General features: G+C 40.6%; 1 protein-coding gene across 2 annotated transcripts in view; it reads left to right on the forward strand.

The window, feature by feature from the left end:
• Nucleotides 1-15,747, forward strand: part of LOC140996577 (alpha-1,6-mannosylglycoprotein 6-beta-N-acetylglucosaminyltransferase B-like) — a 129,180-nt gene extending 113,433 nt beyond the window's left edge. For both annotated transcript variants that reach the window (XM_073467016.1, XM_073467023.1), the window contains 8 exons: nucleotides 1,221-1,354; nucleotides 2,412-2,542; nucleotides 5,550-5,708; nucleotides 6,020-6,166; nucleotides 7,061-7,177; nucleotides 10,556-10,630; nucleotides 12,859-13,142; nucleotides 14,740-15,747. In XM_073467016.1, coding sequence (XP_073323117.1) covers nucleotides 1,221-1,354; nucleotides 2,412-2,542; nucleotides 5,550-5,708; nucleotides 6,020-6,166; nucleotides 7,061-7,177; nucleotides 10,556-10,630; nucleotides 12,859-13,142; nucleotides 14,740-14,941 — 1,249 coding nt within the window. In that variant the 3' untranslated portion in view covers nucleotides 14,942-15,747. The remainder of the gene's footprint in view (nucleotides 1-1,220; nucleotides 1,355-2,411; nucleotides 2,543-5,549; nucleotides 5,709-6,019; nucleotides 6,167-7,060; nucleotides 7,178-10,555; nucleotides 10,631-12,858; nucleotides 13,143-14,739) is intronic.
• Nucleotides 15,748-16,240: the final 493 nt, after the last annotated feature.

Below are 16,240 nucleotides of genomic sequence, written 5' to 3' on the forward strand. Positions count from 1 at the left end.
TCTGGCCAGATTGAACACACTGCCTGCCACAGACAGGACATAGTGTAGTGAGCTCTCTCGCTCTCTCTCTCTCTCTCTCTCTCCCTCTCCTCTGCATGTGTATGTGTGTGTCTGTATGAATCTGTTATGTGTGCACACTCTCAGTCTTGTACTACTAAGCATTCACCTGGAAACCCTATCAGTGCCCTATCACAACCTCTACCTCAAAACCTCAGTGGTTTTTTTTTTGTATTCCTGTCAAACCTCCCACTCTGCACTTGGCAACTTCCAGGCAAAACTGCTAGATGCAGTGCTTATTTTTGGCTTCAACTCCATTGTTAACTTTTGTTTATTTCACTTTTGACAATCCTGCAGCTATATACTATTTTTTGAGCTAACGTGCCAAGTATTGTAATCATTTTGTGCCACATGTATTAATGGTTTTTTGTCATTAAGCCTCTTGTCAAAGGAAAAAACAGAATAATTTATACCACACAGATTTACTAGTAAACTAAAGTGCAGGACAGATTTGTGCTGCATCCTGCGTTCAGTTTGTGCTCATGACCTGTGTAAATCTAGTGTATAATTTAGTCAGCACCCTTCATGTATATCCTGCAAGTGAGGCAGAGCTCAGATTTGTCAGAGATCATGGTCAAGCATTGCACTAAAGACACTATTACTCATAAAACTGCAATGACTGCAAGTGAAATCATTAACAAACTTAGATAGATAGATAATAGAAAATTAAAAACAGGTTAAGTCAAGCACAAGACACACAATAGACTTAATGTAATTTAGTGTAAAGTAATTAAGTAAGTATTCATGTTGACCTTGCACCATTTTTATTTATTTGGCATGTTGATATCTTTATTTCAGCCCAACATTATTTAGCATTTATTAATAATAGTAATAATGCTGTGGTATAAAGCATTTATACTCCTCATACACATGTACAAATCATTCACAAGCATGTTTAAAACTGCTTATAAATATGTTCAAAAGTCATGATGACAGGTCATTATAAATGATTACATTTATGTTACATCCTCAGTGTTATCAGGCAGGTTATAGTTGGTGACATATACAATAATAAACACTTAAAATACCCTTATATGTTCTTAAAAGTACATTATAAAGTCTTATTTTTTTATATACAGCTTATAAAACAAAGTCTTCCTGATATTTTTTGTCATGGAAGCCGGAACATTTTGTTTTAAAGTAGTTGTTCTGTGTTTTCACAGATGTCACATCCGTGTGATTGACACATTTGGGACGGAGCCAGCTTACAATCATGAGGAGTATGCAACGCTGCACGGCTACCGGACCAACTGGGGCTACTGGAACCTCAACGCCCGGCAGTACATGACCATGTTCCGTAAGAACCAAAACCACTTCCCTAATCTTTAAAAGTCTCCTTTACATTTGTTTTTTTATCTTGTGTAATACACTTATATTGTCAGTATACATGGATGGTTGTTAGACATAATTGATCATATTGATTTACATATTACATTATTATTATTATTATTTTTTACTTTCGTATCCTCATATCTTCTCACTTTAATTTCAACAAAGTTAAAAGTGTCACACACACATACTCAAACACACACACACAGACAGATCTGTCATCATATGTGACAGTCATTCTAAAAATGGTAAAATGACTCCAATTCCATGTTTTCACTTCCTTTGACAGGTGCAGCTGCTTGTTCACATTAATTTGGAGAAATGTGTCTAATGCAGCTATTTTCAGCTCCCCAGCAGCTTCTAGCATCCCTTCAAGCTCTTATCTGTTCTTTATTTCTTCAGTTCTTTATTTCTTTCTTTTTCCGTTTCTGTGTAATGCTACACAATACGTCTGATCTACTGTTTTCCAAACCCTCAATGTTTTCTGTCTCCTGACTGAAACATGGACCACTTAACTCTTCCTCTTCTCTCATATTCAGTTCACAACGGTATAAATGACCTTTCAGCTATAGTTCACACTCAACAGCAGGACCATCATAACGTCAATATTTGGCCTACTGGTGACGCCTACGTCTCCCAACTGTCCGAAGCTATTTTGACTGACTCGACTACTTCATACTTATCAGATAGAGCAGCAGGACCAATAATTTATTACTTTTATTCAATATATGATAATGTGTACTGCAAAAAATCTCATGGGAAATTGACCCATGAGGATGCAGTACTTACAGTATTATGTTGTGAAAATAGTGAGTTGGTTAAGTTAACTTAAAGGCTCACCATAGTACTGCCAAAACCATCTCACATAGCCTCACAGAGCCAATAATCAGTCTGACTTAACCGTTGAACTGAAGCAAACTAGGATGTATTGCTCTTTCGCTCTCTCTGTCTCTTACTCACAACAAAACTTTCTTTCTCCTTTCACTACCATCCTGCCTCTCCTTTCCTCTAACACACGCATTCAGCTCACACACCAGACAACTCATTCATGGGCTTCGTTTCGGAGGAGCTGAATGAGACGGAGAAGAGGAGCATCCAGCAGAACAAAGTCAACAACATGGCTGTAGTGTACGGGAAAGAGGCCAGCATGTGGAAGGTAGTACACACAGCAAATACACACACACATGTACACATTTAAAATTGCATGCACATGCATGGATGTACATGTTTTTAGCCTCCATGCATACACATAAAGAATGTCTGACAAACACAAACATGGAAAAGTTCCACTGTCTGCTGCTCCATTAAATTCAGACAGGAGTTGAGTGCAGGTTTAAATCTCTTGTAGGCTCTTTTAATGTTGACACACACACACACACACACACACACACACACACACACACACACACACACACACACACACACACACACACACACTCACACACAATACCCCCCAACAATATACTGCAGTGTTAACAGAAAAATCCAATGACAGCATTTTGCACTCCCTGCTGTTTGCACCATTACAGCTCAGCATCATGTGGCTCTATATACACAATTGTACAGTTTTAATTTACAGGCAATCTTCCTCTCAAAAGCTGTCTGCTTGTTCCTCTGCATGCTGCAGAGGGGCACAGTTGTGGCTCCATTGTTAAAATGATTATAAAGATGTTGTTTGCTGCCTTTACTTCCCCCATCTGTCTATACAATTCCCTGGATTTCTTTACAGTCGGTGCTTGTGAAAGAGACGAGCACAGCACAGAGATGAGGGGTTTTAACAGTACAATACTGTAAACTGCAACAGCCCTGTGAAAAGGCAGAAAATGCCTCCTGGCTCTTCTTTGTTCCCCCCATTGTTGTGTATATACATTTTTATCTGAATTTTATTTTCCTATCTCTCTTTTTTGTCTGTCTTTTTCTCTTTCGGCGTATCTGACTGGATGCTCATTAGCTTCAGGTAAGAGCCTGTCACTTTCACCACATATTCCTGTTGTGTCCATCATCTGTAAAAAAGAACAAAGTTACTCTAAGCTGTCAGACAAAGCTATTGTAAGGGTTGGATCCAGAAAAGTGATTTGTGAGAAGCTACTTGTCACCAATTCACAAGTACACTCAAATGCATCGCAGCATTCACAGGGACAGCCATCACATCAGTTATATCTATAACAGCAATTATCTTTTTATCCTCTGAGAAGGCACAAGGACTGGTCAGACAGCCAGTCATTTTTATTATTATTATTTTTTTTTTTTTTTGTTAGATGAGGGTTCAGGGCGTATGTGGCTAATTCAGCACTAATGACGATGTTTATCTTCTCAAGTGACTCCCACCTTATTTACAGCTAATACTTAGCTTCAAATAAGAAGCCTGCTTTTGTCTGCCTCTGTTTAAAACTCAGGGACCCATTGTTTCCAAAATTATTATGAATCTTGTCTACCTGCTGCAGTTGTCTTTGTTAATTATCAAAATTAACAAAAAGCTGGATACCAACCGTAAGGAGGGTGAAGCTTAGCAAATATGATTTTTTTTTTGCCATCGTACCCTTCCTACCTGCCATACAAATCAAACAATTTTCTTAAGCCTACATTTCAAGAAATAAGGTGAGGAAGAAACTGAGCATAGCAGAACATACTTATTACCAGTCCTAATCCAATGTTGAGATAGTAAGCTTGGACATGCAGAGAGAGAGAGCTGCAAGTGCAGGTTATGGAATCTGCTCTCTTCCACGCCTGTAGTTTCTCCTTCTGCTAATTCATGTTGTCTGCTGCACTTAGGGCCTGAGCTAATCTCCTAATTGGCTGGGAAAATCCTCGCAGAGGAAGCTATTGATCGGTACAGCCTCCAATTACGACTGCGGGGGGCCACACCACAGTACAGGGATATGCAGTAAGCTGCTTAACACCAGACGGCCGGTCAATACTCTGGCCCGGGGTTACGCTCCGTTCACATCATTCAGTTGGGGTTGTTAACTGATGCTGGTTGGTTTTTGTTCTCCCAGTCATTATGCTCAACCTTGACTTTGAAAGTGTGCCCTCTGGATCTCCTCAATTGAGTTTAATGCTAATACTCCTCAGAAATATAAGAAGCGATAAATGAGCACATGCCACATGGCCACACAGCCGCAACTGCTGCTGGTAAACTCCCCTGTTTCCTTTTTGCCTCTTTACTGTCCCTATCCAACAATGGCAAACATGCCCAAAAAATAATCTTATCTAATATATGAGAGATTAATTCTCACCAGTGAGTAAGTGCAGGTAAAGCTTTATCGCGCCTCTCACACCCACACAAGCTCCAATCATTCTGTAAGGGAGATAGCAATCTGCTAAGAGTTCAACAGCATTTTATTTTTCCATTCAAAAAATCCTTCTTTTTCCCTTCGAGTTAATAGCCTGTTGATTTCGTGAATACATGATATTCTTTTACATTTAACACAGAAGCTTTTAAACCAGATTCTGTATCTCAGGGTCAGTTTAATTCCGGGAGCGAGGAGACCTCTCACTGTGTGATAGGGTAAGCAGGGTACAGCTGCCAAATGTGTATCCAGTGGGTGTCTTGCAAATTGCAATGAGAAAACAGGGTAGTGATAGCAGCAGTAGTAGAGAGAGTGGTTCAGGGATTAGTCTGAAATAATTTTCATTCAAGTACGTGTTTACCATCGACAACCTGAAGATGAAGAAGCTCTGTGTCAATAGGACTTTTGTTTCTGGTTGAAAAAAGAGATTTGATTGTCATCTCAACTAGGAATTCGGAATTATGTATTATTTGTTCACTTTTCTGACAACAGCAGCAGAAAAATGTCAATAAGAAAGACTAAATGATTAGTTTGGCAAAAAATCTTTATAAAAGTGACCTGAAAACACGAGTGTGGAAACATGCTGTGTCATAAGTAAGATGTATCCACCATAGATGCAAATGTTGAGAGAAACATGCACACAATAAACTGAACTGTACAAACATACTGACACCAAAAGGTTGACAGCTTCGCACACAGACAGAAGGTAGCTTACAAACAGATCAGACAAAACAAACACAACAACACCCTGCACTTTAATCATAGTCTTCTCTATGCTGTTCTTTTCTGACACACTCTTTTTGCAGTACTCCCTCCTCTCTTCACCCTTTGCCCTCCATCTCACCAACCCATCTTTTTCCCCTCCTCTCCCAGCAGGGTAAGGAAGGGTTCCTGCAGATTCTCCACAGGTACATGGAGGTCCACGGCACAGTGTATTATGAGACCCAGAGGCCCCCGGAGGTCCCGGCCTTCGTGAAGAACCACGGCCTGCTGCCCCAGCATGAGCTGCAGCAACTGCTGCGAAAGGCCAAGGTAAGACAGTGAAGAAAATATCACCGACACACATCCTCCATCTGCTGAAATCTCATTGCTGCTGTCATTCTTAGCCATGTCTTCCACTACTTACACATATTACAACAACTGATCTCAGGATATGTGGGCTGGCAGAGAATATGAGGAGTAGCTGCCAAGAGTGGGAGAGAGGTTAATGAAGAGTCAACCGGGGAGAGTAAATCTTTCTGGAAAGCACGACAAAAGAGGAGAAAATGAATATTACACACATTACATTAACTGTTAAGTTAATTATCTTAATTACAAAATAACTCTCCTGATTGTTTTTCTAGCTCTTCATTGGCTTTGGTTTCCCCTACGAAGGGCCAGCCCCTCTGGAAGCGATAGCCAATGGCTGCATCTTCCTGCAGCCCAAGTTCATCCCGCCTCACAGCTCTCTCAATCATGAGTTCTTCAGAGGGAAGCCCACTTCCAGAGAGGTAAGGTCATTCTTGTTCATTACTCCCCACCATCATGATAAGAACATTTTTGCGGTTATCACTACCAGCCAACCAGTAGATCCATTAAAAGAACTGGCAGCACATGTAAGTCCTTGATAACAGGCCGCAACATGGTGCTCCTTGAACAACATGATCTATGTTGCGACTCATGATTGCACACGTAATTTTGGGGAAATAATTGCATTACATTCTTGTGACCCAGTATGTTCTTTAAAGCCTTGAGATCATTAAAATGCTGCAAAAAGCTGATATGCTAGCTCTGCTCTAAATGTTTCACAGCATATTCATTGTATCATTCAATATCCTGATATTTTTTTCCAACATGTAAAATGATTGGCATGTATTTAATACAATCAAATGCCCAAAATTAAAAGACTATATCATCAATGGGGTGGCATGGGGATGAGTCATACAACCTGTGCACTTCTTGTTTCCCCATCTTGAAGTCAATGGGGTTTTTCTAATGAGTTTTTAGTTAAATGCTTGAAATAACATCTGCGGTTAACACCAGCTTAAGATATTTTGACATTTTGTTCTACAACATGAAATACTTAAATAAATACCCCTCATTTGAATGTGTCTGGAAAATGTCGGTTGCTAACAAGTGACTAAATGAGACTACAGAGGTTGCCGGGGAAAAACATAATCACATCATCACGTCGAACACGTAGACTCATCTACTCACTAGTCCGTCTTTACAGGCGGATTTTAGTTGAAAACTATTGTACCTCTAACTTTACAACCTATAGATTGATCAGTTTATAGTAAAGTTTGTATAGTATGGTGTAGTACAAAAACCCTTTAATGCTGTTTAGGACATTTATTTTAGTCACACAGAGCTCTCACTGTATAGCCTTCATGTGTTTTCTGCAGGTGTCCTCCCAGCACCCATATGCAGAGCAGTACATCGGCAGACCTCACGTCATGACGGTGGACTACAACAACTCCCTGGAGTTTGACTCTGCCATCAGGGAAATCATGAGAACCAAGGTACTAATGCACACTGTGCATTGTAACTCCCAGTGATAGAAAACATTTGCATTGTGTAACGGTGTTTACAATTCTCTCTGCAGCTAAGCTGTCAGGCAGTGACGTCAAATTTAAATAGAAAAGCCTTCACCTTCCATTCAGCAGCCAAGCAATCAGCACACAGAATCATCTGCTGTGGATCATATCTGTTCGACATTACAAAGGAAGAAACAATAATAAAATAGGAGGAAAAGTTTGTTTTTAGCATCAGAGTTGTGATAATAAATCACTGTATTCTTTAACTCTGTTAGGTTAGATTTATAGATGTCCTTTTTTCTCTCTTTCAGTGTTTTTACTTCTAGTGTTCTGGGGGTTTTTAAACTTTGACACAATGGCACAGTAGCTTTCTCCGCAGTGGAGTCTTGCCAGCGTGTAGGTAGCAGTCTGATATCGCAGAGTGCTGCTGAACTTTTCCATGCGGGAAATGCGGGCTGATAAGCTGCCAAGAGTGGGAGAGAGGTTAATTAAGGAGTCAACCAGGGAGATTAAATCTTTCTGGAAAGCACGACAAAGGGGGAGAAAATGTGAAAAGAATAGAGAGAGATGAACGTACAGACGGAGAAACAAAAAGATCAAGAGGGAGTCTGAGGCGCAGAATGACTAAATGTCTGCGTGGTTACAAAAACCTTATGGTCTCATTAAAAGGGGAAACTGAGGTGGCAACCAGGCAACATGTGCACTTTGAAATAACCACAACATTAACATTTTATAGCTCAAGCTAAGTATCATTTGCAAACTTTAAGATTGCAGGTGCATGAAATCAACTTTTAATGAGAGATTAAGCAGTGGATCTCTATTAGATACAAGGCTTTAATTGTCTTTAGAAAGCATAATCTCAGGCAGTGCACCCACACATGGATAGTGTAGAAAAAACACAAAGCTAACAGGAGATCCATTGGCTGTTCAGTAGCTTTTATCAAAGTTATTGATATTTACTGCTTGGGAAATCATATCCATCAATAAAACACAGTATTTCTTTCTATTTCAGCCATTTAACTAATTCCATATTGTCTTTAATAAAGAGAAAGAGCCACAGTAACGATCCAGCAAACTGCATGAAGGGCACTGAGGGATCACATGCAGCAGGGAGAGTGCTGCCTGCATGATCCTTTAAACGCTCTGTAATAAATTGTGCCTTTAGCAGATTAGAAAGTAGTGTGCACAGAGATGAGAGGAAAGGTGATGTCTGTAGTGATGTGTGTGTGTGCGCGTGCGTGTGAGTGTGTGTGTCTGCTCTCCGCGTCTTGTCTGTGTTGTCAGACAAGCGACAGTTCAGCAGCACAGGCTGACTGCTACGTCTCTGTCTGCACTGTCAGACCACTGAGAGAGAGCTGATAGACCCCTTCACCCTTCACTGGAGGCACAATGCCCCAGCACACACACACACACACACACACACACACAGGGAGAGAGATGATATTCTTCTCATGCATCTATCCGAACATAAACACATAACTACGATTAGAGAGACACTGGAATTGCAAAGATCAGAAATATCAGCACACAGAGCGTTACCTGCACGTTACAGCCATTAACTTCAAAAGACACACACTCAAACATACGTGCTGTGTGTGTGTGTGTGTGTGTGTGTGTGTGTGTGTGTGTGTGTGTGTGTGTGTGTGTGTGTGTGTGTGTGTGTGTGTGTGTGGCAGAGGCTCATGTTCAGTCATGCAGGACAAAGCAATCTCTGGCTGGCTGACAAATCCTCATGTGCCAATAAATCCTTTCTTCATCTCTCTCTTTCTTCACCTCTTTCTGTCTTTCAGTCTCTGTTTTCTTTAATTTTTTTTCTTTCTTTCATTCTCTCTTTCTGGTCCTTTTTTCTTTTTCTCTTCTCATCCTAAGTTTGGTTTTCCCCTTTCCTTCATCTGTTCCTCCTTTCTGTCTCTGTATTTTTTAGTTTCTGTCCTTTAATCTCCCTCCTTCCATCCCCCTGATGTGTAGTTTGCGGTAGAACACCTCTGTGTTCACCATCACCATCTTTTTTTGGCTTAATATTCGCTGCAGTAGTTGATTAAATTGGTATTAATAGAAGCTTATTTTCCAAACCACATGGAAAGAAGTTTGGTGGTTAATTTTTGTTTTGAGAAATGTGCAATATTTTTAGTTGGTGGCTTTGCTCTACCAATAACACAACTGTATTATCCTTGAACCTTTGTGAATTTGAGGGGAAGAAAATCAAGGTCTTGAACGTTTTTGAAAATATACATAATAGACATAAGTCATTGAAAGTGCTTGAATTTATTTATTTGGTGCAATAATACTAATCTAAGTTGATTTGATGCATAGATCTGTGTTTAAACTATGCAGTGTTGGTTTCTTGACTTTGAATGAATTAGGTTTGGAAAGTCCTTGAAAAGTCCTTGAATTCGATGTTTAAGACTCTTCTCATTTTCTCCTATTAACGAGAACAGGCTCTGAGTCACCTTGCCTGGTTAACTAAAACTAAAAAAGAGAAGTGACAGAGAGAAGAGGATAAACTCTGTTGCACACTGTAGACTGTAATTGCAGGAAGTCTGTGTGTCTGTGTGCGTCTGTGTGCATCTGTGTGTGTCTGTGTGTGTCTGTGTGTCGACGTGTTTACTTTCGGCTCCAGCTTACGAAGTCGATTAACATAAGGCTTTGATCAGATTTGCAGTGTGCGTAACTTTGTAAATTGCATCATCCCTGCATACTTGCTTCTCGGTGGTTTTCACTTGAAATGGGCCAAGTCTGATTTCACGCATGGTTGAGCATTAGACTGCTTTGATTTCAGATTGGAAATGCAATTTAGTGAGTCGGGTATCGTTTACAAAGGCAGGTCTTTTGCGTTAGGGTATAAAGACAAGGCACATCGATCTCTCTGAAGTCTGGCATTCAGAGGAAAAGTGTTTTCATTTGTAAAGTCAATCATATAGCTTTATTTAGCTTTTTTATCCAGTCTGCTGATTTTTCAATTGAGATATCAACAATATAAAGCAGTTTTTAAAATCAGATAATTCAATTTGTACCAATCGTGGTGAGTTTTGTGTCAGTTTGTTTGCCTTGGTGTTAACAGGAAACACAAAAGAATACATGCTCATCTCTAATTAGGCCAGTCAAAAGTGTGCTTTAGTTATAAAACCGCACATCACTGCAGGGGATGATCTATTGGTATGCAAATAAAGCCTAATGAGTTTCCCAGCAGTGACACTCTGTGATTAGGCCTTGCGCAAATGTGACAATAGAAACATTCATCTGTTGAAATTAACAAGGAGAAGAGACAATTTATTGCAATTAGCATGAACAATGAAATGTAAAAAAAAAATTTAAAAAAAATGATTTTAAATGTGGTGAGGACCGTCTTTGTGTGTTTTTCAGGTTGAGCCATATCTGCCTTATGAGTACACCTGTGAGGGGATGCTGGAGAGGGTCCACTCCTACATTCAGCATCAGGTGAGGTCCATGTGAAGACGAATATTGACAGAGCGTTGGACTAAACACATGCAGAGATTCTCTCTCTCATTTCCTCGTCCTCCCTCTCACTCACTCATGCATACACTCTTTTCTCCAGTGATCAAACTCCCCACTCTGCTCAATATTTCATCGGCGTGTGCATTCAACACCCAGAACACTGTGTATCTCTGCTGGTGTGTGTGTGTGTGTGTGTGTGTGTGTGTGTGTGTGTGTGTGTGTGTGTGTGTGTGTGTGTGTGTGTGTGTGTGTGTGTGTGTGTGTGTGTGTGTGTGTGTGTGTGTGTGTGTGTGTGTGTGTGTGTGTGTGTGTGTGTGTGTGTCTCCATACTCCATGTATGTAGACTTATGATTAATCTACATGCTAACTCTCATTACGAACCACATATCTGCCCTGGGGCTCTGAGGCAGAAGGTCTACTGACACTAATGAGAAGGGATGAGTAAGGAGGGGGAGCATAAGTGTGGGCATGATGATGATGGAGCATGGGGATGAAGGAAGGTTTTTTTTAATAATCCCACATTAGATGTCAGACAAACTGCAGAGGGTTTCTTCACAGCAGCTGGTCTGAACAAAGAAAATTCCACTACAGCATTCATACTCTTCGAAAAGAGAAACAGGATAAGCTTAAACCAGACCCCCCCTGTTTAGCACAAGATTTAAAGAAGAGACCTGCAATTAAGTCGATCAACCTTTGTGCTTTATGTAGTGTTTAACTACTGTCCTGAACAAAACGTATTTGTCAGCATATATGCATAAGTGATAATGATACAGCAGCTTAGCTGTTGCAGTCGACACTTTTAATTTGTCACACACTTCCTTAGATGTTTTTGCAGGTTTCAATATTTACTTTTCATCCACTTCTTTGTCAAGTATATTGTTATATTATGTGAAATGCAGTCAGTGATGGAAAGTAACATTGTCTCAAGAACTGTACTTGAGTACAATTTTGAGGTACTCGTACTTTACTTGAGTATGTCCCTTCCTTCACCTGCTGGGAGAGTACCTCTGCAGCTTTATATTTCTACTCCACGACAGTTATTTGACAACTTTAGTTATTTGGCAGATTTAGTTTAGTAATGCAAAATATTAGCAACAAATAAATTATGATGTAATCTTATAGTTTAAGAAAAACCTTTATTGATCCCCAAGGGTAATTTCACAAGATACCCAGCATATAATCCAATTATATGTTATATATTATTCTGAAATATGCCGTACTGCATAATGAGTAATTACTTTGGGCACTTTAAGTGTAAATTCTTTTGCTCATACTTTTGTACTTTTACTGAAGTAAAAATTTAAATGCACAACTTTTACTTGAACAGAGTATTTCTACACCGTGGTACTGCTACTTTTACTAAAGTACAATACTGAGTACTCCTTCCACCACCTTTGAATACAGCACAGCTTGTTGTTTAAAGGTGCTATACAAATTTGCTTTCAGTTGTCTATACAACAATATTCCGGCAGTGTGCAAACATATTAATTACCAAAAATGGTCTTGGATTAACATAAACTTGAATTGTAATCGATGAACACTTTATGACTCATGACTCAGCTTAACTTACTATATTCATTTTATATTATTTCCTCAGTTTGAAGCTACAACCTGATCTTTTTGTTGAAATTAGTGTAGGTGGCAGCAGCAACCTGCAGTATGATACAGGCTATTGGTAGATTTGGATGTATCCAGCAGCTGTGGAGGTGGAGACAGCACTAATTACTAATTTTACTGTCTAAAACAATCGTCACTATAAAGGAGCGGTTCACATATTTTCAAGCCTGTCCTTAAATATTAGTGAATAGAAGTGACGAGGGAAAATATCCACAGTCCTCATTCTGTGCAAAAAATACGTTTTCAGGTGAAGTTCCTTCTTTGTGTTACAATCCCTCTGCCAGAACTCAGCAAGGAAGCATTTTCAAAGAGGGACGCATACTGCTGAAGCCTCATACTTGAGAATGTATTTTTGCACAGAATGTTGACATGCATTGAATTTTCATTGAGTAGAGATCTCATTCCTCTTGTTCTCTTGAACAAGCAAGAAAAGTATTGTTTTGAGACAGACTTGAAAAAGTGAACCTATCCCTCATGCTTTTACCTGAGCTGCATTGCTAATCTGCTTATAAACACAATAAAAGTCAGATTCTTCAATCACAATAATATGTTTGCACAAACTAATAAGACGCCAACTTGTCTTTCCCCTCCAGGACTTCTGCGCCCCAGAGCCTCCCTTCATCCCAGCCAACCTCTCCAGACAGAGCTCTGCTGGTGGCACCAGGATTACGGGACCTCTGTTTGTGCCCCTGCCCAATTCCACAGCCGTCGGCTGGGCCACCAATGTGACGGCTCCCTCCGCCTGGCCTCCTCTCAGCTCCCTCAGGCTGCTCGTATCTCAAGAGGGCCAGTCCTGTGTGGAGGCGTGCCAGTCAGCTGGTTTCATCTGTGAGCCCGCTCACTTCCGTTTCATCAACAACAAGGAAGCCCTGCACGGGTTAGTAGGGCTGGGTGATATGGCAAATATATAATACATGTTTTCCATATCGATCGATGTCAATATTTATCGTAATAATTTGATAACGCTGCCAGTTTTAAGGGTATCCTGATTATGACTGAAGCCTGAAGAAATCATAGCTTGGTTTAGAATATATTTTGCCATTAAAAATATATATTTAACAACATCTAGGCTTAATATAAACATTTAAGTTTGCCTCAACAAAACAGTACAAGTTATCTTAACTTATAAAACAATGGTGTAGTCACTGGTATGGTGCCTTCTGAGGTGATGAAAACTAATTGTATTTCCCATCTTTGGCGGCAGCAACAAAAGGCACATTTTTTAGACTGTCTAAATGTGCACTTTGTCGCTTATGAAATATCCAAACCACTTCTAAATAATTGACGAGTTTCTTGAGCTGTAAGTTGTAACACAAGTTCACGTTCAGCACTTTTGCCTTAAGTATAGCCATGTTAAAACCAACTGTCTGGATGATGTCTGTAGTGATCGTGTCACCTGCACGTTACAGCCAATTACTTCAAGACACACACTCAAACATCCTGCTACATCTATTTTCTATAAGTGAGCCAGAAGTTATGTCGATCTGAGTCATATGGGACCTACATGGCAACCATGTGATGAACTGGCAACTTATCCAGGATGTACCCCGCCCATGTCCAATGTCAGCTAAGATCAGCTCCTGCCCCCCCGTGACTCTGAAAAGGATAGATACACCATTCCCTCAAATTATCCAGAGAGATATTCTTTAAGACAAGAATATGGCTGCTGTATTCTTTGTTTGTCTTTTGGCGCAAAAATCAAGGTCCCCTTAAAGGAAAACAGCAGCTCTGTAGCTAAAAGGCTCCTGGTGGTTACTCTTCATCTACACCTGATCTATATGTCTGCACTGCCTGGATGGTTTCTTTTATATTAGTTGACTTTAAAAACAGGTGAGGCTGAACGTCACCAGATATTTATTTAGTTTACTGTACCAGCTGAACTAGAAACTTTAGTTTTAGATGCTGCCTTTTTCTGGAGCTCAGAGACTAGAAAGCCTGCTGGTGTTTGAGTCTCTGCTCTGTGCACCCCCCCTCCTCCTCACTGCTATCAGCTTTCAGCTCTTATTCTTCGCTCTTGTTTCATCCTCCAAGTATCTTTTGTGTTTATTTCTTTTGTTCCGTCTGTCCTGGTTTACAGTGCTGCTCTCCTTTGTTTCTGTTCTGTCTCATCCTCCCATCCAGCGCAAGTCTTTTCTCTGACACGACAAGTTATCTGTCTCACACTGACATCTCGTACCTGCCTCGCAGGTTTTCCAACTTCCCTGTCACTTTTTTCACTAAACTTCATCGTTCTCTTTTTAAATTGGCATCTAAAATGTGATCAAAGTCTTTTGTCTGTGTCGACTTTCCATTTATTTTGAGGTTATGCCAATTCCACATTCCTGTTTCTTGTCTCAAATGCAAAAAACAGTTTTTTTATTATTCATGTTTTAAAAGGTTCTGATCCTGTGAAGAACATTTCCCCTGTGATCAAACCCAGTGAGCTGCTATTTCAGGTTGTATTCAGACCTCTTCACCTCTGTTTCACCCCTCAGGTTGGAGGTGCAGTGCGAGGTTGTGGACTCGGAGATCAACCACATCCTTCCAGCCTTCTCGGTGGTGCGGCGGGAGTGTGGCCTCCAGCGGGAACCCCTTCTCTTCAGCTGTGCAGGACACTCCCCCAAATACAGACGCCTCTGCCCCTGCAGGGACTTCCGCCGCGGCCAGGTGGCGCTGTGCAGAGACTGTCTACAGTGACGAAACAGACGCAGAAGACTTAGATGCAGATTGGCGAGGGGGAAAGGGCACCCACAGGTCAGAACAGGTGTAGAGCTGTGGTAAATTAGGCAGCCTCCCCTCCAAAAACAGTGAATGTAGGATGACAAGGAACATGCATGGATTTGAAGAGCTGGAGGAAGGCCTGAATGGTCTGGTTGACTGTATTTGTTGTAACAGCTTTCAAACTTGCTGGAGATAAAAGGCAGTAAGACTTAGAGCAGGGCTCCAATGATACCAGGTGTCATCCAGAACAGGGGAAAGGCCTTTTTTTAGCAACATACTTTCACATAAACCCTCTGACTACAGGACAATATTTTCTACAAGATGTTGACCAGTGATATGAAACACAACATTTAATTTCTGGAGCTGCATCTCACCAAAAATTAGGGGTTTTAGTTTGAAAACATACATGTGAAGAAGCGTGTCACTGCAGAGAAACTCGACTTTAGTGTCATTCCATGACAGAGACTTCAAATATCTCGGGTTGGTGAAGGCAACCTCGGGTCAATATCTAATCTCCTCTCTGCACTTGGACAAAGGATGATGGACAACCAGGTTATCTGCCCTGCTTTTTCTCCCCTCCTCCAATGATGGGCAGAGTCATTTATCAGACTGAACCCCAAGTCTGAGGCAACATCGGTCAATGCAATCATCTCTGGTCGCAAAAAAATATAGGAGGAGGAGGGCAGAGGACAAAGATAAAGGGTACAAGATTATTTTTCAATAAATAAGCCTTTAGAGCTCTCAGCTGGATTTTTAAAGAGTCCTCTGGGCTTTATGATGGAAAAACAAATCATAAAATAAAAAAAGTCAGATCAAAGTGTTGAGGTGGTTTTTATGTTGTGTGGCGTCTTCACTCAGTTCCTTCTCTTCTTGCTCCTACACCCATCTGTTACAATCCTCCCACCATTCACATTCACAGGATTTTGATCAATCCGTCCGACTGTGGGCAGAAACGTTTGATCTTTTTTCACATGGAGCTGACAGCCTTCACAGGCCGAAGCCCTCCGTGAGAAGTGACGGACCATGTGACAGATCAGATTTCAGATTCAGAACGTGTAGTATTTCATAGTCAACTATGTGCTTTTTCTTTTTAAGTTTATAAAATTGAAAAGAATATCTAATATCTTCACTAATGTCCAGTTTTATATTGGCTTGAGTCTGGTCATGCACACGAGTACTCCAGTCACAGCTAATTCCAAAACTGCATGCCTGTTAGTCCTGGAGACTGTCCAGAGGCATTCTGGGTAATACAGGAAATCATCAGCAAAGGCAGGT

This window comes from Pagrus major, chromosome 1 (genome assembly GCF_040436345.1).
Source record: "Pagrus major chromosome 1, Pma_NU_1.0".
NCBI classification, from domain to species: domain Eukaryota; kingdom Metazoa; phylum Chordata; class Actinopteri; order Spariformes; family Sparidae; genus Pagrus; species Pagrus major.